At 27.3% G+C, this 26,149-nt stretch overlaps 5 protein-coding genes and 2 long non-coding RNA genes across 12 annotated transcripts; 3 read left to right on the top strand and 4 right to left on the bottom strand.

The window, feature by feature from the left end:
* The first annotated feature begins 120 nt into the window (after positions 1–120).
* Positions 121–5,595, top strand: Olf186-m (Ki-ras-induced actin-interacting protein-IP3R-interacting domain olf186-M). 5 transcript variants are annotated; one of them, XM_074242487.1, is made up of 5 exons: positions 121–713; positions 2,324–2,597; positions 2,684–2,979; positions 3,763–4,005; positions 4,220–5,595. In XM_074242487.1, exons 2-5 carry the CDS (start codon positions 2,383–2,385, stop codon positions 5,101–5,103), a joined length of 1,638 nt encoding a protein of 545 aa, XP_074098588.1. In that variant the 5' UTR covers positions 121–713; positions 2,324–2,382; the 3' UTR covers positions 5,104–5,595. The 5 variants fall into 5 exon arrangements, with proteins under 5 accessions (XP_074098588.1, XP_074098597.1, XP_074098581.1 ...); XM_074242480.1 differs by lacking the exon at positions 121–713 and adding an exon at positions 804–956 and having other exon boundaries at positions 2,699–2,979; XM_074242467.1 differs by lacking the exon at positions 121–713 and adding an exon at positions 805–956.
* Positions 5,596–6,073: 478 nt separating this feature from the next.
* On the bottom strand, positions 6,074–8,841 carry LOC141527218 (uncharacterized). The gene is made up of 4 exons (XM_074242577.1): positions 8,601–8,841; positions 7,481–7,726; positions 7,260–7,400; positions 6,074–7,187 (listed from the first exon to the last, which is right to left on the bottom strand). Exons 1-4 carry the CDS (start codon positions 8,700–8,702, stop codon positions 7,056–7,058), a joined length of 621 nt encoding a protein of 206 aa, XP_074098678.1. The 5' UTR covers positions 8,703–8,841; the 3' UTR covers positions 6,074–7,055.
* A 432-nt stretch (positions 8,842–9,273) lies between these two features.
* LOC141538397 (dipeptidase 1) lies at positions 9,274–12,897 on the top strand. Its single transcript, XM_074259835.1, has 7 exons — positions 9,274–9,589; positions 10,505–10,637; positions 11,047–11,653; positions 11,814–12,072; positions 12,167–12,251; positions 12,341–12,416; positions 12,625–12,897. Exons 1-7 carry the CDS (start codon positions 9,506–9,508, stop codon positions 12,857–12,859), a joined length of 1,479 nt encoding a protein of 492 aa, XP_074115936.1. The 5' UTR covers positions 9,274–9,505; the 3' UTR covers positions 12,860–12,897.
* Positions 11,877–12,361, bottom strand: LOC141538424 (uncharacterized). Its single transcript, XR_012481053.1, has 2 exons — positions 12,152–12,361; positions 11,877–12,087 (listed from the first exon to the last, which is right to left on the bottom strand). It is a non-coding gene; the product is annotated as an uncharacterized LOC141538424 (long non-coding RNA).
* LOC141538417 (uncharacterized) lies at positions 12,757–15,220 on the bottom strand. Of its 2 annotated transcripts, none has more exons than XR_012481048.1 (3): positions 14,493–15,214; positions 13,296–13,504; positions 12,757–12,897 (listed from the first exon to the last, which is right to left on the bottom strand). It is a non-coding gene; the product is annotated as an uncharacterized LOC141538417 (long non-coding RNA). The 2 variants fall into 2 exon arrangements; XR_012481049.1 differs by having other exon boundaries at positions 12,758–12,897; positions 13,438–13,504; positions 14,493–15,220.
* LOC141538389 (endothelin-converting enzyme 1) lies at positions 14,116–24,335 on the top strand. Its single transcript, XM_074259824.1, has 14 exons — positions 14,116–14,537; positions 16,007–16,125; positions 20,458–20,519; positions 20,618–20,787; positions 20,985–21,230; positions 21,363–21,844; positions 21,937–22,081; positions 22,368–22,582; positions 22,641–22,817; positions 22,914–23,076; positions 23,138–23,186; positions 23,267–23,334; positions 23,549–23,685; positions 23,764–24,335. The coding sequence occupies exons 2-14, from the start codon at positions 16,114–16,116 to the stop codon at positions 24,103–24,105; spliced, it is 2,268 nt and encodes a 755-aa protein (XP_074115925.1). The 5' UTR covers positions 14,116–14,537; positions 16,007–16,113; the 3' UTR covers positions 24,106–24,335.
* Positions 24,294–26,135, bottom strand: LOC141538408 (p21-activated protein kinase-interacting protein 1-like). The gene is made up of 3 exons (XM_074259845.1): positions 25,976–26,135; positions 25,279–25,441; positions 24,294–25,003 (listed from the first exon to the last, which is right to left on the bottom strand). Exons 1-3 carry the CDS (start codon positions 26,051–26,053, stop codon positions 24,333–24,335), a joined length of 912 nt encoding a protein of 303 aa, XP_074115946.1. The 5' UTR covers positions 26,054–26,135; the 3' UTR covers positions 24,294–24,332.
* Between the last annotated feature and the right edge of the window lie 14 nt (positions 26,136–26,149).

The following is a 26,149-nucleotide window of genomic DNA, read 5'->3' on the forward strand; positions in this document are numbered from 1 at the left end:
CATTAAAAATTATTTTTAATTAAAAAAAAATTAAAAATCTAATTTTTTTAAAATAATTTTTTTGTTAAATAAAATTAAAAAATTTTATAGTTGCTGCTATCTTTAATGTCATCTAAATTTAATGTCAAGTAAATCTAAGTAAATATTTATGAATATTATTTGGCAGTTTGAAAAATAACGAATTTTAGAGGGCGCGCAACGTCTTGACATGTTTATCAATTTGTGTACACACATGTGACATTTATACAGTCTATTCTGTGTTAGTGCAAACCACTTGTAAAACATGTTCTTGCATGTGTGTCTGAAACAGTAACGTATAACAATTTATTCTACCCAGTTAATAATTAATCACTTATTAATTACTAATTTACTTTTCAGACTTATTTCATTATCATTATATGTGTGTTATTAAATATTTTTCATCCATAATAATAATCATCAATATTTGTTTTTCCAAAATACTGTCAACTGATAACACACATTTCAATATTTTTATAACCGCCGATAACAAATTACGAGTATGTCAAAGACTTTAATAATGTGGGGGGAATTTAACAAGTGGCTGTTCCAGTCTCTTAATAACTTTGCGCACTCACAAGTCATTTGGATCATATCATACACATATTATTTTTTACATTGTATTAAATAAATAAACAATTTTGCAACCATTACGCAAACTAGTTTTGAAGACACTGTAGATTGATATTATAAAGGTAAGAAAATTTTTTGCTTGTTGTTTAAATATCATAATTAATTTATTAATTGAAACCAATTAAAAATTTGTTTTTTTTTCTTTTTTTTTATCAAGGCAATATGAATAATAAGTGAGACATTGTCCTACGTGACTTTTGACATGTTAGAATCGACTTCATTTCGAGTGATTTTTTATGTTTAATAAGTTTTATTTTTTAAGATATTTACATATGTTTGTGCAGCCCAGGATATGATAGATCCAGGTACAATATCATTAATGAAAGGTGTAGATCTATTAGGATTTCAATGTGTGTTCCTATCACTTTCACTCTAATTAATCACAATGTCAATTATTTATTATTTACATTAAAGTGTTTATTTGTTAATGTTCTTATTTTCAGAAGATAATTTAATATACTCTTGCACTGCACAATCTTATACGTTATCTAATAAATGTATTTAGTATTCTTTAAGCTAAAAAAACATCTCTGCCATATCTATAATATTTATAGTTTAGTTATAAATATTCTACTTTAATTTAAGTTTATATTTACATAATTTATGTGAATTTTTATTTAAATAATCATCAATACATCAAAGTCGTTTATCATATCATAATGTGTGTTCAGTGTAAAGTTATTTTAAAAATTCAAACAGTAAATATTTAATTTATTTATGATTAAAATATAAAGGTTTGGGGGAATATCACTGTGACGATCGAAAAAAAGAGGTGATTTTCGGGAATTTTTTGACAGGGAAAATAGTGGAATTTGGAGATCGGATTTTTTTTATTTTATTAAGGGTACATTAAAGATTATTACCCTAAATTTTTATTAAAAAATATTTAATTATTACAAAGTTATTAATAATCTCGTAGAGCATTAGAAAAAATTTCCCCCTCCATGATCGGTTCGATAACTCAAAAACCGATCATCTAAAAATAAAAAACCAAATTGCTTTTTAATCAGTAAGGATATAGTTATTGTCGCATGTACGGAATTTTTAAAATTTTCATGTAAAAAAAAATGACGACTAATTGAAAATTTTCTCACTATTCTTACTGTTTTTTTTTTTTTGTTTTAACCCGGCTAAAAAAATTTTTAAAATAAAAATTTTTTAAATTGCGTACTTGCAACAATAACTACATCCTTACTGGTTAAAAAGCAATTTGGGTTTTTATTTTCAGATGATCCATTTTTGAGTTATCGAACCGACCATGGAGGAGAACATTTTTTCTAGTACTCTACGAGATTTTTATTAACTTTGTAATAATTAAATGTTTTTTAATAAAAATTTAGGGTAATAATCTTTAATGTACTCTTAATAAAATAAAAAAAAATCCTATACTCAAATTCCTTTATTACGACATTAAAGTTAGCAGTCACAAAAGAATTTTTAAATTTTATTTGCCAAAAAAATTAGTTCCAAAAAATTATTTTTAAAAAATTGCATTTTTAATTTTTAAAAGTTTCTAAAAGTCAATTTTTTTTTCTATAATTTATTTATTAAAAAAAAATTATTAAATATCTGCTAAATTTATTTTCATTTTGTGTTTAGATAATATGCATTAAAAAAATAATAATTTATGAATTAACATATATTAACAGATAATCAATTATCTGTTTTTTAGAAAACGTTGGCAAAGAGGCGATAATAAGAGTAACAGACTGGCTTAGAGGAATTTGGGAAATGAGAAGGAACGGCGGACCAGTACAGCAATGGGTTAACTCCATTCCATCTCCCACAAAATCTTCAATCGACATTCACATTGAGTCTCATGACAGTTCATCGTCATTAGTATCTGAAGAACACCATCATTTAAAAAAAGTGTCATCACTCAAGAATCCAATTATGACTTTATCAGCTCCCAGTTCACCCGCAATAGCGATGTCAAGTATTCCAAGGTTTGTTATTATTGAAAATATTATTTCCTTAAACAATGATCCACTTAAAAATTATGATAATTAACATTTAAGATAATAAACTTCAGTTTCCCACGCAGTAGATTAGTACGAGATCCGAGTTTACAATCTGACAGCAGTCACTGCAGCAGCGTGGAAAGTCTTTTGGAGTTACGTAAACCAGATCCAGAGGCTATTCTCTTAGGACTGGGATTCGGTGGTGGTTCCAACAATTCACAAGCAGAAGGTCCACTTTCAAGAATTCCAAAAAGATTTTTACAACCGTCTAAATTACGCGGTATCGCCATTGATGAGTTTGTAAGACAGCAACAAGAGACTAATGAATCAATTGATACTGCGTCTTTGGGATACCGCGGACTCACTGGTAATAAATAATTTATTTATTATTTAAATAATCATTTAATTTATCAACATTCCAACTATCAATCAAGTAGACTAAATAAAATTGAATATAACCTTGAATTTCAATAGAAATAATTAAATGTAGGTCTAAAAATAAATGTAGGATTATTAAATTATAACCGGAAGTCATGAATAGGCATTGGGCTATTGGTCTGTATTTGTAAGCTTATGGTGATTTTATAGGTAGCAACGACACGCTCAGAGTGCCAAAACGCGTGCAACGTCGTAGATACTCCGGACCTAATGATTTAGTAAGTCTCTTTAATGATGTTGGACGTCACAATATTTACAAAATAAAATTTTTTTTTCTCTTTTTCAATTATTTTTGTATTTTAATTTCTATTTATTTTTTATTTTGCTGTGAGATTAATCGTCATAACGATTTTTAATTTATTATAATCACTTGATTTTTATTTTGACCTTATATCCATTTATTAATTTTTTTTTTACGCCCAACATATGAGAGATAAACTATAATCTTTATTTTATTAAGTTAGTGAATTAAAAATTCCAACCAAATTAGTACTTATTTATCTTTAGTATTTTATGTTTGTTAAATAGAACACATTATTTTTTGGTACTATGCTTATTTTAGACTAATAATAAATTTTTTCTACTTTATTTATTTATTTTATATATGCTTTGGCTTGGGCATGTGAATTTTGTTTTATTTATAAACGTCGATGGAATTTTCCATGAATCTTTAATGTCGAATGTATATGATTGAATTATAATTTTAATTTAGGATCGCCATATGTAGCGCCATCAGAAATAGTTCAGAAGATTATGGAGCGTTTGCGAGAACACGAGAGTCATGAATCCGACGTACAATCAATCTGTAATAACAATAATAATTGTAATACGGAATCATACAACTCTCAAGCAATACCGGAAGTTCGACTCTCTGTACTATCGCCCAACAATAGACAATTTCTTGAGCGAGAACGTTCACGAAGTCCTGACATGCGAAACAAACGAATGATAATAGGTAAAGTCATATTTAAAACAATAAAATATAAAGTTTGATAAGGAAGTTTGAAACCTACTTTGTTATATAAATTTATATGAATAACAACTTGATGTATACATGCGTATTTATAAATTGACATTGACATTTATAATCAAAACTTTAAAATTAAAAAACAAAAATAAATAATGTAAAATAAAATTATAATAATCAATTAATGTATTTTATGTTTTAGGACAAAAATCTTTTGCTTTTAATGGAGACGGTGATCTTATAGAAATAATAAATTCCAAAAATCACCAAGATTCTACTAGTGACAATTCAACTGACTCTAAAAATGATCTAAAAAATTCCTATATACCAAGCTCAATTACTGCTCATTCAGATTATACTCTTCAAAAGTATGATAATGAACAAACAGAAAAATTAAAAAGAAAAATAACAAAACAAAAATCTGTCGAAGAACTTTTTGATTTTTCGTTATCAGAGTCTGATTTTAGTTTGATAGAACCTAAATTTTCGGAAGATGATTTTAATTCTAGTAAAAATTTAAATACAGTAGAAAATAATTCAAGACAATCCCGGAAATACGTACGTATAATTAGAAGTAAAAAAGAACCTGAGGAAACGCCTAGTAATATTCGAAGAGCCAGCGACGGTGCTCATATTGTGGATGAGAAACATTCGAGTCATAGCAGTGAAGAGGGCCGACGATTTAGCGATGGAATTATAAAGTCAGCTTTAAAACCAGCTTCTGACAGAAGACGCAGTTTTCGACGACAAGCAAGAATCAATGACGTCGAAGCAGCGTCTTATGAAAATGATTTTAATCATTGTGAACGATTAGAACCAGAAGTCAAGCCAGAACTTTCTTGCAATTTGGAAAGACGTGATCTTTGCTGTGAAAGCGATGAATCGGAACAAATTTGTAGACATGACGCTGAATCTAAAGACTGTTGTTGTCACGCAAGCAATACTAGTTGTTGGAGAAAAATGAGGAAGATGATGAAGAAAAATCAAAAATTAGAAAATATGGTTGTAAAGAGTAGACAAGAAATGGCGGAAATACGCGGAATGCTGAGCACTGTTTTATCAGTAAGAATGGAACCTGGTTTTTAATTGCTCAGAAATTTTGAAGCCTAAATACATAATTACTATTAGAATGACCTGAATTGCCTCAAATATTCTGGCTGTTTTTTTTTTTAATCTTGTTACTTTTTTTAATAGTTTATTTATACTCACGTTATTGCGTTTTACATAAATTCTTTATCGCCCGTTAAAAGAAACTGATAGATTAAATAAGTTGAAAAGAAAAAAATTATTTAATTGGAATGTCTTCCACTAATTTTGTAGCGTTTACATTATCTGTAATTATATTTGTTATATTTTTATTAGAGGTAGAAAGTTTATTACATAGTGCCTAAAAACAAATTATTAAATAGAATTATTTCGTTAGAAATGGACAAATATTTTTATTAAATTTTAAAGTATATATTTAAATATAGAGATAGACGTATAGAAAAAATTTAATACTGAGCTATTGAAGAATGATGATCAAGTTTGTTGAATCTCTTGGAATAATGTAAAAAAAAATTTCCAATTTCATACATATCACATATTTCTTACTCTACTTATAACAAAGATACTTACAACCAATTTTACATATTTTAAAAATTATTTGTTACTTACCTTTATGATATTTCAAAGATTTACATTTTTACCTTTTATTATGAAGATAAATGATATATTTAAGACTTGAAAAAAAAATATTTTAATGAAAATCATATCTTTAAAAAAATTTTTTAAATCATTAAACCTTTGGAATCTTACTGAAAATTTTATCTCAATAAAGAATAATTAAAAAAAATTAAAAAAATTTACTGGCTTTGGTAACTTACTATTTATAAATTATATGAATGATAATAAAACTTAATGAATAATTAAAATATTGTATTATTAATTTTCAATACAATTAAAATTTAAGTACATTGAATTCATTGAAATAAATGTATACAAGAAATTTCAATTGTTTTTTTAATGTTGAATATTGAGGATACTTATTATTAAATAAGAAATCAATGCATACCAATTAAGTCGCCATAATTTTATTTAAATAACCATTATCATAAAGATCCACAAAAAAAATCCGAAGACCACACTGTTCTTTTTTTTTGCACTTACATTAAATATCATTATAATTACAAAACTTTGTCGGAACTTAATTACATAGTTTAGTTCAATTATTGTAATTTTGTATAATAATTATACATTAGAATTTTTTTTTTCAATGAGAATCTAATTACCGTTATTTTTATATTAAATAAGTAATATATATTTATATACGTCATATTTTATGTTAATGTTTTAAAAAATGTTATTTATATTCTTGTCAGTATTATTATTAATCATCCAAAATTTATTTATTTACTAAAGTGACAAATATATCGTCTCAAGTATGGTCTTCATGTATACACAATTATACTTGTTAAAAGAATCGCGATATCCGACTATTAATTCTATTTTTGTCCCGTATTTTTTTTTTTTTTTTTTTTTTTATGAACAGCAAAGACGGGATCAATAAATGCATTCAAAATCTCAATTTTATATCGTACTCGGATTAACTTTACACATTTAAATAAAATATAAAAAAATTTAATTTTTTTCATATTTAAAGACAAATGGAAAAAAAAAAAAAAAAAAAACATGGTGTTATTTTAAACTGTTCAAGCATCTTTTTCAATCATTTTCCAATTTCAAAATTTACAAAAAATAAAAAGTAAAAAAAAAAACAAACAAGTTATAACTCAAAAAAAGTATGAGTTTAAATTACTTATAGGACATATCGATAGTTATGAATATTTTAATAATTATGAGCCTCGAATTCTCTCACAAATTACGGTTGATATAAATATGTGTATCGTTTGATATTTTAAAACCAAATAATTTCATTTTCTTTTGTTAATCACGGAAAAGAATCGAATAAAAATAAATTACAAAATTTAGTTAGTTACATAATCCGTAAAGTGAAGACAGAGAGACTGAGGGCTATTAGTAATTATTAGCTATCGAGCTTACTTTACAACATCTTGTTGCAGTTGCTCGTTGAGATGAAGCTCAACGATGGTTTCGTTTTTTTTTTGAACCTTAAATGTCACTTGAGCAGCAAAGTATTTTTCTTTGTGATCCGCTGACCATCCAGAGTACTGAAATTAATATTCACCGTAAGTAAATAAATAAATAAAATAAATAAGAAAAAAAAATTTGATAATTTTTACCGTGGATGTGCTTTTGTACAAGGTCTTGCCTTCTTCTTTAAAGGGTAAATATTTTTGCAATAAAGCCTTGCCATCTATCCTCCATAAAGTTGGATCATTATCACCACCGACATCTGCTTTAGCTACAACGAATGCTCCTGACTGCAGTCAAATAATAATAAGTTAATATAAATACAGATAAAACAATAAATAATGAATTTAAAATAATTAAATCAACTTACAGTGTAATCCTTCGGTGGAACACCAGATGACTCATTAAAACTATTATCAGAATCCTCATCTTCGTCTTCATCTTTTTTAGAACGTCGTTTCTTTTTAGATTTAGAAGGTGAATCTGAATCAGAATCTTCATCCTCATCTTCTTCTCCTTCATTGTCTTCATCATCCTCGTCCTCTTCGTCTTCTTCTTCTGAGTGTTGTCGTTTCTTGTTGGCAGCAGCTCGTTGTGGCCTCTTTTTAGTTGAAGGCTGTAGATTTATATTTTTGTAAGTAAAAATATTATATCAAGTCAATTTATCAATTATAACTAATAAAAATTTACGCCAATGGTGACACGCGTTGATTACTACTTATCAGATAAAAAAAATTACTGTAGATATTTTCAATAAATACAGTCATAACAAAAAAAATTTATTTACAAATTATTTCATTTAAATTAATTTGATAAAATTATTGATTAGTATTAACCATATAAAATATAAAAATATTAAATAAAATAATTTTATTATTAATTTATAAATAAATATATTTAAATATATAAACGGCGCCACTGTACTGCCGGCAACTCCATCTTGCCACTAAACTTTAGATGTCCAAAAGAAAAGTAATAATCGCTCTATACTACAAAATATGCATTAACTAGTACAAGATACCAAGCATTCCATGCCTTTATAATCTAACAATGAAGCCTTCGCCATTTAACTCAAAATTAAAAAACATAAAATTTACTTTTCAGAAATACATCAAAAAAATATTTGGAGCATTTTGAAGCATTGGCAATCACTGCTATTTTATATCATAATTTACATTATTTTTATCCAAGTTACCATATAATAACCCGGCAAATAACAAATATGAATAATCAATAATTATCAACAACGCAATATAAATGTATATTGATTAATACTATCATTAATATCGATGCTACTAGTGCGTTGAGATAAAATTCTCGGAGCGAGCAATAATAAATATTCCTTAATCGCTGATAATAAAATAAATATCCGAACTCAATGGATTTCCATGGGACTAAAATAACTGAATAAATATAATAAGAAATAAAAATTATTAAAAGTATCCAAATATTAGGTATTAATATAATAGATATAATAAAAGCGTCTGTACCTCTGCCTCTTCTAACTCTTCCTCGGATGCTTCTTCACCTACTTCATCCGGGTCATCCGCTGAATATTCGTCCTCGTCGGACACTTCTTTGTTTTTCTTCATATTATTTCCTTTTCGCGAAATTTTTGCGATTTATATAAAACAATTTGGTGGTTTATATGTTTTTATTATTGCTGGTTTGATGTGTGTAAAAAAAAACACTAGTCGACGTGCGTTAATCACTGCAAACAATATGGCGGTCTGACGGCGCCGAACGCGGCGGCTCGTGAATCCTACTTTTGCGCAACAATTACCACGCATTGTTATTGCGCATGCGTCGCCATTTTTCAATTTTTGAGAGCGCGATCTTTAGACTTTTTTTTTAAATATATTAATTTATTTTCTTTTATGTTAGAAATTAAATTACTAATTACTTTTATTATAATTTGTTGCAGTTATAATTAATTAATTTATTTATTTTTATGTTAAAATTAATTAAAAAACTAATTATCAAGAAACTTTAATTTTAATGAACGAATTACATGAAAAATATTTTTTTAATTCAAGAAAAAAAAAAGGTTAGTATTGATTAAAAAGAAAATTGTTTTTTTTTTTAGGAGTTAATAAAAATAAATTTTTACACAATAATTAAAATAATAAAATTATGTGAGAAGTAAAAAGAAAAAAAAAACTATTTTTTTCGTACAATGATCAATATATATGGGCCATCAAGCGCTTGCGTAGATAATACCTACGAACATAATAAACGCGGTTTTAGTATTTAGAGGGCTGTAGGAAGATCGACACAAGAGGAAGTGGTAGATAAAGTAAGGGTTAGCAAGAGACAGGGGAGGAGAGTGAGGTGAATTGAATAAGAGAGAAAGCTTAACGCAATTTCACTCTTAAAATAGTAAAGCCATAAGACAATGTTTGAGCTGTATGGGGTGAGCAGAGATGGTATGGTTTTTCACTCTCCACCTCCTAGACGAAAAGACGTTGATATACTCGAAGTAAGTATAAAAAAATTTTATGAAAATTAACTTAGCAGATAGTTGATAATTTTGAGAGTTTTTGTAACAAATAAATTATGACAAAAAAAAATTTATAAAAAAAATTGACATTCAGAAATTTTAAAAAACTACAAATGCAATTTTTTTAAAATAATTTTTTAGAGAAAATTTATTTGTTACAAAAAAAATTAAAAAATTGTCAAGTGACAGCTAACTTTAATGTCATAAAATTTTTTATTTATTTAAAAATCATAATTTTATTATTTCATAAAGCAAGAAATAAAATTTTTATGGTATTGCAATGAAAATTAATTTAGCCGATATTTAATCATTTTTCTAAGAAATTGCTGCATAAGAATCAATTTGGATAACATTAAAGTTAGCTATCACTTGATAATTTTTTAATTTTTTTAAATAAATAAATTTGCTCCAAAAAATTATTTTTAAAAAATTGCATTTGTAGTTTTTTAAAATTTCTAAATGTAAATTTTTTTTGCCATAATTTATTTGTTAAAAAAATTCTTAAAATCATCAACTATTTACTAAGTTAATTTTCATTCAATTTAGCAGAGAATAATTAATTTAAAAAATTTTTTTTAACAAATAAATTATGCCAAAAAAAATGAGAACAAAAAATCGACATTTAGAAAATTAAAAAAGTAAAAAATGCAATTTTTTAAAATAATTTTTCGGTACAAATTTATTTGTTTAAAAGAACTTAAAAATAAGCAAATGACTGCTAACTTTAATGTCATAATTGCTGCATATAAAAAATTAGAAAAAAATGAATATTTAGAAATTTTAGTAAATTAAAAATTCAATTTTTTAAAAATAATTTTTCGGAACAAATTTTTTTGTTAAATAAAATTAAAAAATGGTCAAGCGACAGCTAACTTTAATATCATGGTATTGCAGACATGTCTCCAGTTATCTTCACCAGAGTTAATGAGGAAATTGCCAAACGGTGACACTTTGCATCACCTCAAAAATAATTCAAGAGTCTCTACTTTAGTTACTGAGAAAGACAAAGAACCAACGCGAGAACGAGGTAAATTTAATAAATCATTTGAAAAAAAAAGTACTGAAGATTTAGAACCAATAAATATTATAATTTACTTTCCACTTTTTATTTATGCAACTGTACTTTCAATATTTGCAAAAAAATAATTTATTCAATTGTTGACAGCAAAATTTTCCGGTATTTTGCATGATGACTATTGACCACTGACTTACATAAACAAAAGCGTGACACCACGGTGAACTTAAGATTAACAGGGATTTCTTTTTACGGATGATTACTTCCAATTTATTCCGGTAGAAATGTCGATGATACTAAAGTTATTTCCTTCAGTTACACTTTAATCTATTAACAGAAATTAACAAAAAAAAAAGTTGTAAAAATAAACAATTTTCAAAACAAATAATTATTTATTAATAGATATATAATTATTTTCTAGGACATAGCACAGGAAGACGTTGGCTCGTAATGTGTGGAGTATTTTTTCTAGGATGTGCATTGGTAGCCGGAGTAGGTTTACCTTTAGCCCTGGAGCTACGTAGTTCCCATTTACTCGAAGCAAGACTTCAAGTTGTGAAAAGAATATTGAGCGAAACTCCTTTGATAGATGGTCGCAATGATTTTGCTTGGAATCTTCGAAAGCATCACGGTACCCGTCTCCGAAATTTTCCATTCGATAAAGACTTGTCTTTGAATTCCAGTTTTAATAATTACTGGCAGACTGATTTAATGAGACTGTATCGAGGTAATATGGGAGCACAATTTTGGTCAGCTTACGTTCCTTGTGAGTCTCAATTTTTGGATGCCGTTCAATTAACTCTTGAGCAAATAGATATTGTAAGAAGATTGACTAACAAATATCCAACGAGGATGAGACTCGTTACTTCAAGTAAAGAATTGGAGCAAGCACACAAGGATGGTGTGCTTGCCAGTCTTGTTGGTATTGAAGGTGGTCACAGTATTGGAGCTTCAATGGCTGTGTTACGAAGCTTTCATTTACTTGGCGCACGATATATGACATTGACACATAAATGTAATACACCGTGGTAAGAAAGCTGTTATTATTGTCACCATTGCCTGTACAAGGTTTTATTAAAGCAATAATTTTATCTTTACATTTAATATGATTTTTTTAAAATGTACTTTATAATTTTTATTTCTAAAAAAATTGACTGAAAAATTAATTATATATTTTTTTTTTTAAAGGGCCGACTCTTCATCAGTTGAGGATCCAAATGAAGACGCACCGCTCGATTTTCACAGTGATGGTCTGTCAAGCTTTGGCAAATCAGTTGTGAAAGAATTAAATCGATTGGGAATGCTCGTAGATCTTTCTCATGTTTCTATTCGCACGATGAAAGAAACGCTGTCGATAACCAAAGCTCCGGTAATATTTTCTCACAGTGCTGCTCGAGCACTTTGCAATTCTTCCAGCAATGTTCCTGATGACGTACTCAGAAACTTGGTAACAGCTTAGGCGCTTAAAGAAATCGTTAAATTATTAATAGAGTACAATAAAAAAGGTCAAAAAACTGTGTATTTACTTGAGTTTTTTTTAGTCATTGAACGGAGGTCTGGTGATGATAAGCTTCGATAGTGCTCATCTCAGTTGCAAAAATGAAACCTCCATGCACGATGTAATAGGTAAGAGAAAATGTTTAATTGAAAAAACAATTTATGGCCAATGGTTTTTTATTAATTTTTATCCAATGTATTTTTATCTCCTTTTTTAGCGCACATAAATCATATTCGAAGAACCGCAGGGGTTAATCATGTAGGTCTTGGTGCTGGATACGACGGTATAATGAGGTCAGTTAAATTCAGCAAAACAAAGAAAACCACAAACAAATGTATTTTAAGTATTGCGATAAATTTATACACTTTTTTCTTTGGAATTATCATAGCGAATTAGTATTCAAGTCGGAGTATTTATTTGTTTGTGATTTTTTTTTTTTTTTGAATTAGTAAAACAAATGAGATTTCATATCTATTTGCTATTTAAATATGCCCTTCACAGTCCACCAGCAGAACTTCCTGATGTCTCTGGTTATCCTTTATTATTGGCTGAATTAACGCGGGATCGTCAGTGGTCTGCATCAGACATAAAGAAACTCGTGGGTGGAAATTTGATTAGAATAATGAAAGAAGCTGAAAACCATGCCGCTTCTTTGTCCAATCAGTCGCCAAACGAAGAGTGGATACCTCAAGAGCTCATCGAGGACACATCTTATTGTCGTTATCACGATGAATAATTTTTTTTTTAAATAAATCATTACTTATCAATTATATTCTGTAAAAAAAAATAAATATAATTTTTAGATTAGTCAAACTGTTTACTATTTTATAATAAAATTATAAAAATTATTTATACTTAAAAAAGACTATTAGTTTATTACTTTAAATACTTCCTTATAACTTACTTTTTGAAGATCTCAATTATTAAGATATACTCTATGAAATATTAATCGATATCAATTTAAATATTCAACTAGTTTGTATCAACAATCTGGTACGCTCTAGTGAATTGGATCGATCTTATAAATGAAGTATTAAACTTGACAGTAAACAGACTTTGAATAATAAAGTAACAAATTCATTTTCAATTAATTTTTAAGATAATAAAATATCTCATAAATTTTAATCGCTATTTTTTATTTGTATATTTATTTATTAAAATTTTAAACATACTTGTTTGTTTATTTCGTGTAAATTATGAAATATTCAATAGTTTTAGCTTCCAAAATGAGTTTGGCATCACTCCAATTTAAAATTGTCTACTTTTTTCACATTTAATTCCCACGTGAGACATAAACGTTTAAGAAAGCCTTACCTCGACTATATTTAATTTAATAATTGATGTTGAAGTGGATGAGTAAAGTACACAAATCTTAATCTAGCTGTAAATAATATAAATAAATAAATACCTAAAGTTTTATTTATTGTAAAGGATAAATAAATCACTTAAGAATATAAATAAGTATCCAGACGCATTGTGATTATATTAATTAGTATTTGACACTATTAATTAAACAATTAATTTAAACTGAGAAACTTTTGTAGTCTAACTTGCAATTATAATTTAGAATTCATAATTTTAAATCAGATAATCTTAACACGGACGATTAAATTAATTAACTCAAAGTGCTTGAAAGAATTATTTCTCAGTAGTTTTTACACTCGTGAAGCGATAAATTTGTAAGATGAAAACCTAAAACCCACGCGCAATATCATTAAACCTATTGTACAAAATAAAATTATCTAAGTATTTTCTAGAGTATGGGAATAAAAGAAATATTAAGAAGGATAATTAAAATCAATGATTTTCATATTTATCTGTGCTAACTAATTTTTAACATAATTTAAATCCGGGATGAAATTAAAAGCTGCGCAGAGTGTTGAACGCGTTCTTCACGTGCCAGAAGGGGGTGCAAAAGTTGAGGCGGGAGTGTAACTAAGTGGGGGCTTTTGAAGATTACAGACTCTTTACTCCTCCGCACATCCGAACTTTATTGCAGTTGACAACCGGTCCATCGGACCGCATTGACACGTGCGTGTTGTAGTATCAATATTCTTCTTACTACGTTATTATTTACGAGTTTTTTTTTTAATTATTTGTTTCGTTATTTATCAAATAACATGTATCAATCGTTTTTGTAACATGTCAGTTTGATCGTGATAGAAAAAAAATAATTGTAAAATAAAAAAGTCGTAAAACTTGAAAGAAAAAAGAGAAGAAATATTTAAAAGAGATGTAAACATACATATTTTAATTTTATATTAATTTTCAGTAGTTAAAAATTTTATGTGAAAGTTTATTGTCACCGATATTGAAAGCGCTTAAAGTTTTTATGGTAATTAATAAAAAAAAAATAAAATAGTGAATACCAGGCATTGTTATTGCAATTCAACTTTTCAAATAGCGTTGAAAATGTAAGTCGATGGTTTCTCTTCTTCAGACTTGATATTATTTGCACTTTTGTATTTTATTTTATGCTCCGACGAAGTCTCCGTGGAAAGTCTGTACGATAAAGTATATCACATCGCTTTATTTAGTTTCATTTAATTATTAATTTAATAAGAAATAATAATAAACGGAAATGTTTAATATCACACCAGTTTCACAGATTGTCTGATAAATAAATGAGTATCAACTGGTTTTCCAAGCTATGTGAATTATTCTTTCCGTCCTATCATTCGATCTTGCACTGACATACTTATAACCGAACTCTAAATGTTTGTTTTTTAGAGAATAAAATTGCATATAATATATAATTGAACACACTTATTTATGGATAGAATATTCTAGATTTAATAAATATAATAAGTTGGCGTAAATATTAGTATTATATTTTATTTAAGCGCACTAATGCTTTCGAGAACAAACTCATATCATCGACTCGCGTCGTTGATTATGATCCTCATAGACTAAAGTGAAATTCTATACACGGATTATCTAGGTATTCATTCAATAGAGTACAACCATTTTCAATTGAATAGAAACACTGATTAAGCATATTAATGACGTAGCAAATTAATTTTTAAATACTAATATGTATACTCCAAGTTATTTATTACTTCCGGATGAATTTCTCTATATTTCTTCAGTAATTAATCCGGCTAATTCGTCCCAATCAAATTTATAATACTGAAGTTAACAATTAGCTGCTAATTTTTTAAATTTTTTTAATAAATCAATTATAATAAAAAAATACTTCTAAAAATTTTCACTTGTAATTTTTATTAATTTTTACATGTGAAACTTTTTAATTAAATTTTTTTTTTAATAATTTAATTGCTATAAATATCTAAAAAAATTTTTATATCTGTTAACTTCAGTGTCATTCAAATTTACCGCCTGAAATAATAAATAAAATAATTTTTAAATCATGATGAAAATTAACTTGATAATTTTAAGAATTTTTGTAACAAATAAATTATGGCAAAAAAAAAATTTATAAAAAAAATTGACATTTAGAAATTAAAAAAAACTACAAATGCAATTTTTTTAAATAATTTTTTGGATCAAATTTATTTGTTTAAAAAAAATTTTAAAATTGTCAAGTGACAGTTAATTTTAATGTCATAAAATCTTGGCAGAAAATTATTAAAATTAATAAATAATATTAATTAATTATTATTAAAATTATGAATAAATGTAAAATAGTGAAAACAATATCTCAACTTTTAAAATTGTATCTGATACTCTTATTGTAATGACATTAGATGCAAAATAAATTCACGCGTGATTCAGCGTTCGAGAACTAAACCTAACGTAATAGAGTCAAAGACTTATATATTTATATAAGGCTACACATCAAATAGAATTATACTTACTAAATTGTACTGGTGTGTAAATGTAGTCTCAATAGTTAATAGTTGTGTATTTGCTTTTGTTTTAGCCACGTGAGTTGTACACAACTAACTGCAGATACAACAACAATACAACAGCAATTGCATTGAAATTTAAATTAAGATCGAGATTGACAGACAACACTAAGACACTAAGATGCGATATAAGGTGAGTTATTCAGATTATTATATATTGTTATCATTATTTTTATGATCTTCTTCTTCTTCTTGTGTAGAATAATTTAAAAATTTTTTCAACTTTGTTGATAGTCTTGGACGACTGGAACTGGAATAATTTAAATCTTATTTACAATAAAATTATACATTCATTCATTATAGAATAAATATCATTTACTAATTTTTTCCACGCATGTAATAACCACGTGGACTTTGTGACAGCGTAAAATATGCGGTTTTTTATAATTTTATTTACGTCTCATGTCATCTCGTATTTCTCCGCGTAGATACGTCTCAATAATAAATTTAAGTTTTTTTATTATTAAATAAACACCTGAAAATAAAAATAATAAAATAAATAATAAAAAAAAAAAAAAAAAACAGCTCTCGGCTTATCCGAAAATATGATTCTTTTACCCTTGATAAAATTTGATTGAAGTTGCGATGCAATAATAATAGCAAATAATTTGATATGAGTTTAATATATAAATTGTAATTGACCAGTTGTTATGTTTAGCACAACTAAACTGGTACGTCTACCCCGATATACGAGTGTCGAGTAGGAAGTAGAGTAGATACATCAGAGACGAGGTTTTATGATTGATATAGTAAAGAGAGAAGAGACAATGAGAGATATGCACTTGTGGTGCAATATGTACGCAACACCTCATTTTAAGACAAGGGTTCATCTAACGAGAATTACGTTATCAGAGGCATTGACTCTGATTGTCATTCTACACTGTTAAAATTTGCTGATGTTACAATACAATTTTACACAGAAAAAAAAATTTGCTTGAATCAAGTAAATATTTTTGAAAAATTTTATCTTCTTTATTTGAATAAAAAAATTCTTTAACTAAAAAATTTTTCTTGGCTTAAGTAAATTTTACTTGATTCAAGAATTTTTCGTCTTGATTCAAGACAGTGAAAACTCTTCAAAATTATTTTCTGGGTTCAAGAATTTTCATCTTGATTAAAGTTAAATTTTTTTTCAGTGTAGAACAATCAAAAAACCCACTTAAGATTTTGTTAAGATTTTGTCTTTCTTCTCACGTTCCTTTGCTTTATGAATATGCTTATAGACACATCGTACATATACATTTATATAGACATAAATAAAAATATAAATATAAATTTAACAACTGTTATTTTTATTCATCTAAGGCTTGTGCTTTTAACTCATTTTTATTTTTACTGTCTCTCTCAATTTCGTGTTCTTCATACTTAAAACCTCCGCCTAATATTATCTCTCGGCTCACTAACTCACAGGAAGTCATCTAGGCACTACTCTCGGAGAGAAAAAGAGTATGATCCATCTCTGTCTCTGAAGAATTCTACGACTCATTTAAAATTTTCATTTTTCATTTCCTACTTACTCCACTTAACTTTTTTTTCCCGGGTTTAATTTGAGAATTTTTTTACAGAAAAAAAAAAAAAAAAAAATTAATTCTACTGGTTTAAAAATTGTCACATTTTCATTTGTCCAATTTTCTTTTTTTCCCTGCAATTAAATAATTAAAAAAAATTAATTTAAATGTCTGCATTATAATTTACACATGAGTAAATAAAAACAGAGTTCGTGTACAACATAAATTAATTTAATTAAGAGAAGAAAAACAAAGATATAAAATATATACACATTGATAGCTTTTAATTATTGTCTGATGATGGGATGATATAATTATACACGGAAAATAATAACAATTTAAATTTGACAAGACCAGATATTTATAAACTTTAGATAGAACAATCAATAATAAACACGGATGATACTTTGTGATATGGAAATAAATAAGAGATTGAATTATTCATTTATTCTGGTGGTCACGTATATATAAATATATATTTCTGTGTGATTTACCTTGACAAGTATCGACGGGAAGAGAATGCCCCGATATCAAGATTATATTTATTGCTAGTTGATACCGAGTGATTATTAACAATAAAAAATTATTACCCGGCAACAATCATATAATTATTGCAATTAATTATCAACGCCTCCAAATGAGTAGAAAACAATTTTATTATTTATCTTTTTTTATTTTGTTTAGAAATCTTTTTTTTTTGCTTTTATCTTAAGTAATATAATGATAAAGAAAAGATGAAAATCATTAAAGTTTTTTCTCACGAGTATGAAAAACAGACGACGCATTAAAAATGTTTTAATAGATTTTTTTGAGTGTCTACTTTAGATGAGTTTATCAGTAAGAGGTTTTTAACCAAAAGCATATGAAGAAACTCCATAACTAAAGTAAAAAAAAAAATATATCCAGCCACTTGTCGGAATTGAAAACTCTCAGCGAGCTGTCACGGTATTTAGTGAAGACTAATTTCGTAAAAATAACAATCGATACTTATTTCCATATAAATTTAACTCCAAGGTTCTCGTTATTAGCAGTACATAGTAGCAAGGAAAATTAATTACCTATTATTTTATTATAGAGATGTTGTTGGCGCTGCTGGCATTGATAAGTTCATAAATTTTATACTTATTGGCATAATCCTTATATTCATCATTATCTTGATTTTCATCAAGATCACTTAATCATCAATAATCATTAATATTTTTTTTTCTTTCGATTCTTATTATCTTCCTCTCTTGGAACACTTACTTGTCATCATCTTTTATCACAATGGTATCATTGTCTAGGGACTAGTACAGGATATTGAGGGCAATGGTTAGTTGTAGTTGATGACATCGTGATGATTCCAGGGCGAGGTGAAGCCTTCGATCATCGTTCCAAATACACTTTGACCCTGGTCTACATATTTTATTTATTACTATTTTTTTCTTACATATATACACAGGAAATTGATACACTGCACCTACGATTATATAATTGTGATGATTATTCAGCAAAATTTTTTATTTATTACCCATTTATCGTTTATACTATCATTATCAAATTAATACTAAACCTATAATTCTATTATACTCATTTTAAAAAATATTTCTTCAATTATCCATCACACTCAGAGAAATCCCAACAGTTGCCACAACTACAAAGGGACAACTATTTTTATCCAGATGGTGTAACTAATTAAAATAGTTGAGGAGTTGAGTTTCAAAAGAGTGTCTTTTCATTTTTGATTAATCCAGACAAAAAACTGATTATTTTTAATTATAAATATTTTTATTGAACTTTTTTAATTTAGCTATTAAGTGCTGTCAGTTATGAAGCTACAATTCGATTTTCATTTAGAAATCTTGATAATTCTCGAAGTAATTAATATTTAAAAGATCAAAAAATTTTTTTTAAAATATGAAAAGATACCTTTTTGAAAATCAGCTCCTCAGTTATTACAACTATTTATTGTTCACATAACTATTAAAAAATAGTTGAGGTAACTGAAATTATTTTGTTAGTTATTTTTAGTTCTCACTACGATAAAAGTACACGGCGAAAAAAACATAGGGATTTGTCCTATTTTTTCCTTGTTAACACGATAGAAATATCCATGTGACATAGGAAAAATTCATTTATCACTAAAATTTATGTAACTTAATTTAATAATTACAAATTTACATGACAATTTTCTCATTCGAGCAATTTTAGATAATTTAAAAGTAAAACAATGATATACAGTCGGTTTGTGATAAAAAAATTCGAGGAAATTTTTTTAAAATTTTGCTTTACATTTCGAAAAAATTAAAAATCCAGCAGATTATGGACGGTGTGGCTTAAATTGCCATAACTTTTTCAAAAATTGACTTATCGGGGCGTTTTTTTTTTTTAATTTTTTTTATTAAATATTCTTTTTGGGAAAAAATAGAAAAAAATTATTCGAACCTATCTTCATCATTATTTTTTAGATTTTCCGAAAAAACTCCGAATTTCTCGATGATAAACATTTTTAATTTATTTTTTCTTTCTTTCATATGAAACTTTGACATTTTTTACAAATATCCTGAAAATTTCAGAATGATGTTTTTTCGATTTCTATTATTTTTCAATTGAAAAAAAAATTTTTTTCATGTTATAAATGAATTTTTCCTATGTCACAAGGATATTTCTATCATCGTGTATAGAAGTCGCAACAAATATTGAGTAGTTGAGTCAAATATTATAAGGTACTAAAACTAACTGAAAAAAATTGTTGTGTTCACTGTATTATGCTACACACTTATTGTATTTTTGCAGTGCAATTTAATTTGTTGCATTAAGTAAAGCTAATTTGTAATCGTAATTCAAGAAAAATATTTGTCCCCGTATATCACTATTTTTTTGTAGTTACCGCTACTGATTTTTTCTCAAAGTGAAGGTTTTACTTATTATTAGACTTGTCGGATATTAATCTCAATATTCATGTGTTGTATTGATAGGTAAACGACCCAGAGAACAATGAAAGGAACCCCGAGGAAGCCAAACAGTCGGACGTTCCTTGGTATGTCTTCCTGAAAATTTATTAAGTCATTAATTATTAATTTACTGAATAAACTTTTCAATTTATGTTTTATTAATTCAATAAACATTTTATTTTAGGTACACATGGGATGAGAAAAAATCACGGAAAGAAACCCGATTGGTAATAGTTGTAGGCTTGTTAGTAGTTGCGGTGATTGCATTAGTCGCAACGTTGACCTTACAAATGGCAGTTTTCCGTAAAGAAGAATATAAAGAGATGTGCCAGAGTGATGAATGTATTAAAACAGGTAACGATTCATTAACTTATCCATTAATTAAACCAATATTTTAAATGTGCGATCATTATCAGTAATCTTATATTGATTATAAAAAATAATGGTTGAATAACAAAATATTTACAGCAGATCTATTATTAATTGAAAGAGTATAAAAACATTTTACTATAAAATGAATCCTTGAATTATGTAATTATTTGACTTTGCAGCCGCAAGGATAATCGAGGCTATAAATAAAACCACAGATCCGTGTGATGATTTCTACAAGTTTGCATGCGAGGGATGGATTGCGAGGCATCCTATTCCACAAAGTCAAACTTCTTGGGATCAGTTAAACCTTCTTCGTGAGGATTTGCTTCAAAACTTGAGAGTACTTTTGGAAGAACCTGACAAAAATAATGATCTGAGACCGGTTAAGCTTGCTAGAAAACTTTACAAAACGTGTATGGACACAGGTATTGACATTTCTCAATTCTGGAGGTTCTATTTTTAACAAGTAACTCATGTGATATTGATAAGAGCTCAATAATATGGTTTATTTTTCAAATATAAATATCAGGTCAATTATTGTAAATATTTTATTTCAGCAAAGGTCGAAAGTCTTGGATTAACACCAATGTATAAAGTTTTAAAAAAACTAGGACTTCCAAAAGAGCCGATATTTGATGATGAACTAATTGACCTTGACTGGTCTACTATAGCCGGTACTGCGCAGAGATATTTGGGACTCAATCTTTTTTTGAATTTTTACATCAGTGAGGATGTAAGAAATACTTCAAGAAATCGCATGATGATGGAACAAGTATCACCAGGGTTTAGTGAACGTTATCTTTTAGATCCAATAAGATTTGAGTCCGAATTGACTGAGTATAAGCACTACGTCAAGTCTATGGTAGAATTAGCGGGAGTTGGAGATAAAAGTGCAAGTTTTGCCAATGAAATTTTAAATATAAGCACTAAAATCGCTAAAATTATGGAAACGCCAGAAGAAAGGAGAAGCTCCAATCATTTACTTCATGACGTTAGTATTGATGAGCTTCAACAATTGACGGATCTTCATGCCGTCAAGGTAAAAAACAAGTTTTTTAATTTACATTTTTTCAAACTGAATAAAATTTTAATTTGTGAGATCAATACTTATGAATTATAAATTTTTTTAAGTGGAATTGGACGCGATATGTTGATGCTGTTTTTGAGAACACAGACGTTGAAATTGACGCTACTACGGATCGTGTTATCATAATGGATTTGCTGTACTTGCAGAAGCTACCACTGCTTTTAGATGATACACCTCCTGCTACCATTGGTTAATACTTTTTTATTTTTTTTTTTTTTTTTGAAGGAAATATTTCTTTATTCATTATTTATTTTTATACGATAAATTCATAGGGAACTTTTAATTTGTTTATCAGTATCATTAATAAGTTAAAAAAGTACTCTGCAATCAAAAGAGGCCATATGGGTCATAAAAGATATCTAGTCTAGTATTAATTTACATAGCTAATATTTAATATTGGTTGCTGTTATACTTGTTATTATTTCTTAACTTATTTGGTGATCGAGTTAACTAATTTTTTTGTTAAATGATGCAGCTCGTTACGTTTGGTGGAGCGTATATTCAACAATTGCGCCTTTGACTTTACAAAAGTTTCGTGACCTTGGTTTTCAATTTTCACAAAAAGTTTATGGTCTGAAGGAAAAAACTCCAAGATGGAAAGGATGCACGGGAAATGTGAATTCTAATTTTGGAATGGCTCTCACTTATTTATACGTACAAAGACACTTTAATGAGCAGGCCAAAGAAAAGGTTTATTATTGATTTACATTTAAAATAAATTCAAAATATTAAAATATTTTTTTTATAGGCATTAGAAATGTTATTAGATATTCGAGCGGCATTTGACGAAATGGTTACTGAATTAGAGTGGATGGACATCGGTACACGAGCTAGAGCACATAAAAAATTAAATGCAATGAGACCTTTCGTAGGATTTCCTGAGTGGATTATGGATCCCCAAAGGTTGGATGAATTTTATGATGGGGTAAATATTATTATATAATATTTAAATAAATATTTCAATTGAGTATATAAAAAAAAAAAAAAAAAAAAAAAAAAAAACGTGCAAAATTTTTTGTAGGCTGAAGTAATTGAAGGACAACTATTTGATACATTTCTAAAACTTACTGACGTCGGCACGAACAAAACACTTAGTAGTCTGAAAGAAAAACCTGATAAAGACCGCTGGATTTCCACTGGCACAACTGTTAATGCTTTTTACAGCGCAATTTTAAATTCAGTCAGTAAGTATACAATTTGTATTCTAAGTAAGAAAGATTTTAATAGCTAAAAATATTTACATAGCATTCCCAGCCGGAATTCTTCATCCACCTTTCTATGGAAATGGATTAGAGTGAGTTAAAATATTTATGTAATAATTTTTTCATGCTTATAAAAGATAAATTTGTTTTTTCTTCTTTTTTTATTATATAGATCTATCAATTATGGAGCGATGGGAGCGATAATGGGTCACGAACTGACACATGGATTCGACGATCAAGGTTTACTCCGATATTGATATTAATACTAATAATAATAATAATAATAATAATAATATAATAATGAAAATATATATATATATATATATATATATATATATATATATATATATATATATATATATATATATATATATATATATATATATATATATCAGACTATTTTAATGACTAAATTATCATAAAAGCTAATAATACATTCAGTTTTGTACATTAGGTCGTAGATATGACGAGAATGGCAATCTACGTCAGTGGTGGAGCGATGAGACATTGCAACATTACCATGAGAAAGTTGAGTGTATCATTAAACAATATAGTAACTATCATTTGCCGGAGCTTAGTAATAATTTTACGGTAAGGAGACATGTCATCTCTTGATAAGAACCTTGATTTAAGATGTCAAGAGTATTTTATTATTTTTTTATTTTTAAGGTCAATGGAATAAACACCCAAAGTGAGAATATTGCTGACAATGGAGGTATCCGCGAGGCTTACCGAGCGTACAAAAGATTGAAAGCTAGAAATTCAAGCCCTCAAGCTCTACCTGGTTTAGCTGATTATTCACAAGATCAACTATTCTTCCTGGGATTCGCTCAAATATGGTGTGGAAATTATACCAACGGCGCTTTAAAGTCCAAACTTATTGAGGGGGCCCATGCACCCAATCATTTCCGCGTAATTGGTACACTATCAAATAATTTAGACTTTGCTAAAGCTTGGAAATGTCCTTTGGGAAGTCCCATGAATCCTCCACAGAAATGTGTGCTTTGGTAATTGTGTTTTAGAAATTTATAATAAGGACCAATTGTACATAAACGTGATTTTACTATTAACTAATTTTTTTTTGTAAATATTTAATAATTAATTATTAATAATAATAATAAAATAATAACTAATTATAAATGATAATGTAGATAGAAAATTTTAGTTAAAAATTTGTATTATATAAATAATTTCGTAAATTTACGATTTAAAAATATTATCAAATAAATTTATTATAATTATGTCAATGTCATACAAGTTATTCTCGCGTCACATGTTGCCTTTGTTAACATTTTCAATTTTTGTTTTACGTATTTCCAAACTTTAACTTCTCCAGAGCTTGACGCTGAAACAATAAATTTCCCTTTGTGTTTAAGACATTTAACTCGTGTATCATGACCAACTGTTTCTAAAAGTTCTGACTGTTCCTCTATATCATAAATTCTCAATGTGCCGTTTTCATGTCCAATAACAATGACATTATCGTTGATAAATTCAACGCAGACAATTTTTGCGTCAAACGTCACTTCAGCACAAATACCAGCCGTAGTACGAGAGTAAACGTCCAGTTGATTATTTGCTGCCATTAAATATTTTTCACCATCTGGACTCCATTGTAATACGGTAATATTTTTAGCTTTTAATTTAAGTCTAGGAACCAAATTAATCGCATAAGCGTGATGTCCATTTACGAGATTCCATAAATGTAACACTCCATCGGTACCCACTGATAATGTGCATTTACCAGTCGGATGAATTGCTAGAGTATTTACTTCAGAATTTTTGTGAGCTGTTGTCCAATGCTTCTCCAATTGCCAATTACCGCATCTTACGACTGCAATACTTCCATCGCTGCTACAACTAAGAAGATGAGTAGCATCTGGTGTGAATGATACACAGTTTACTGTACCTACATGTTGAAGATAAAAATAAATATCAATTGATTTGAGGAAAATATTTATTTAATCTGCACGAATGAGAGTTGTGGAATTGTTTGCAGGTATAATAAAATAGTGATAAAATTTTATCTATTAATGTGGATCAAAAATTTCAATCACGCAAGATATTTTTACAGTATATGGTTATCCGAAATTCTAATTACACTTAAGAATTTTATCTATATACAGATACCATTGTTAGTATAAAAAATAATAATAAAAACAATTATTAGAAATACAATATTACCATTATGATGCATTAATTTTCCGGATTCAGTACGACGTTTCATGTCATATATATTGATACAATCATCAGCAGCCCCTGACGCTAGATAATGTTTTATAGATGATGTTGTCCTGATACTAGCAACATGGTCTTTTGTGGCAAAACTCCGTTCTAATCTATATTTCTAAAAACAAAATTGCATTTATTAATTCCATATCGAAATAAAAAATCAATTACAGTAAAGTTAGCTATCACTAGACAATTTTTTGATTTTATTTAGCAAAAAAATATGACACTCAAGTTAGCTGTCACTTGACAATTTTTTTTAATTTTTTAACAAATAAATTTGTTCCAAGAAATTATTTTTAAAAAATTGCATTTATAGTTTTTAAAAATTTTTAAATGTCAATTTTTTTTATAATTTTTTTTTTTGCCATAATTTATTTGTTAAAAAAATTCTTAAAATTATCAACTATCTGCTAAGTTAATTTTCATAAAAAAAACTTGTTCCAAAAAACTATTTTGAAAAAATTGCATTTTTTATTTTTTTAAATTTCTAGATATCAATTTTTTTCTTGTCATAGTTTATTTGTTACAAAACTTAAAAAAATTATCAAATATCTGCTAAATTAATTTTCATAAAAAATTAACAAAAGTTAACCTATCAACATTTTATTTTATTTTTTTTTTTTATAAATAATAATAAATAATTACGTACTTTCTCTTCTTTTATAACTTTGTAACCAAGTAAAAATTGCTCATAAGTCCCAACAATTATTTCAAAGTCTTCTGTCATTTTTTTAAATTATTTCCAATAATTTCATTTATTTAAAAAAAAACACTTGACAATGCACGTGGTGTTTAAAAATGAGTAAATCAATCATATGTTGAT

Source organism: Cotesia typhae, unplaced genomic scaffold, assembly GCF_013202065.1.
Source record: "Cotesia typhae breed Kobodo isofemale line unplaced genomic scaffold, CoteBio_Ctyphae contig_11, whole genome shotgun sequence".
NCBI lineage: Eukaryota > Metazoa > Arthropoda > Insecta > Hymenoptera > Braconidae > Cotesia > Cotesia typhae.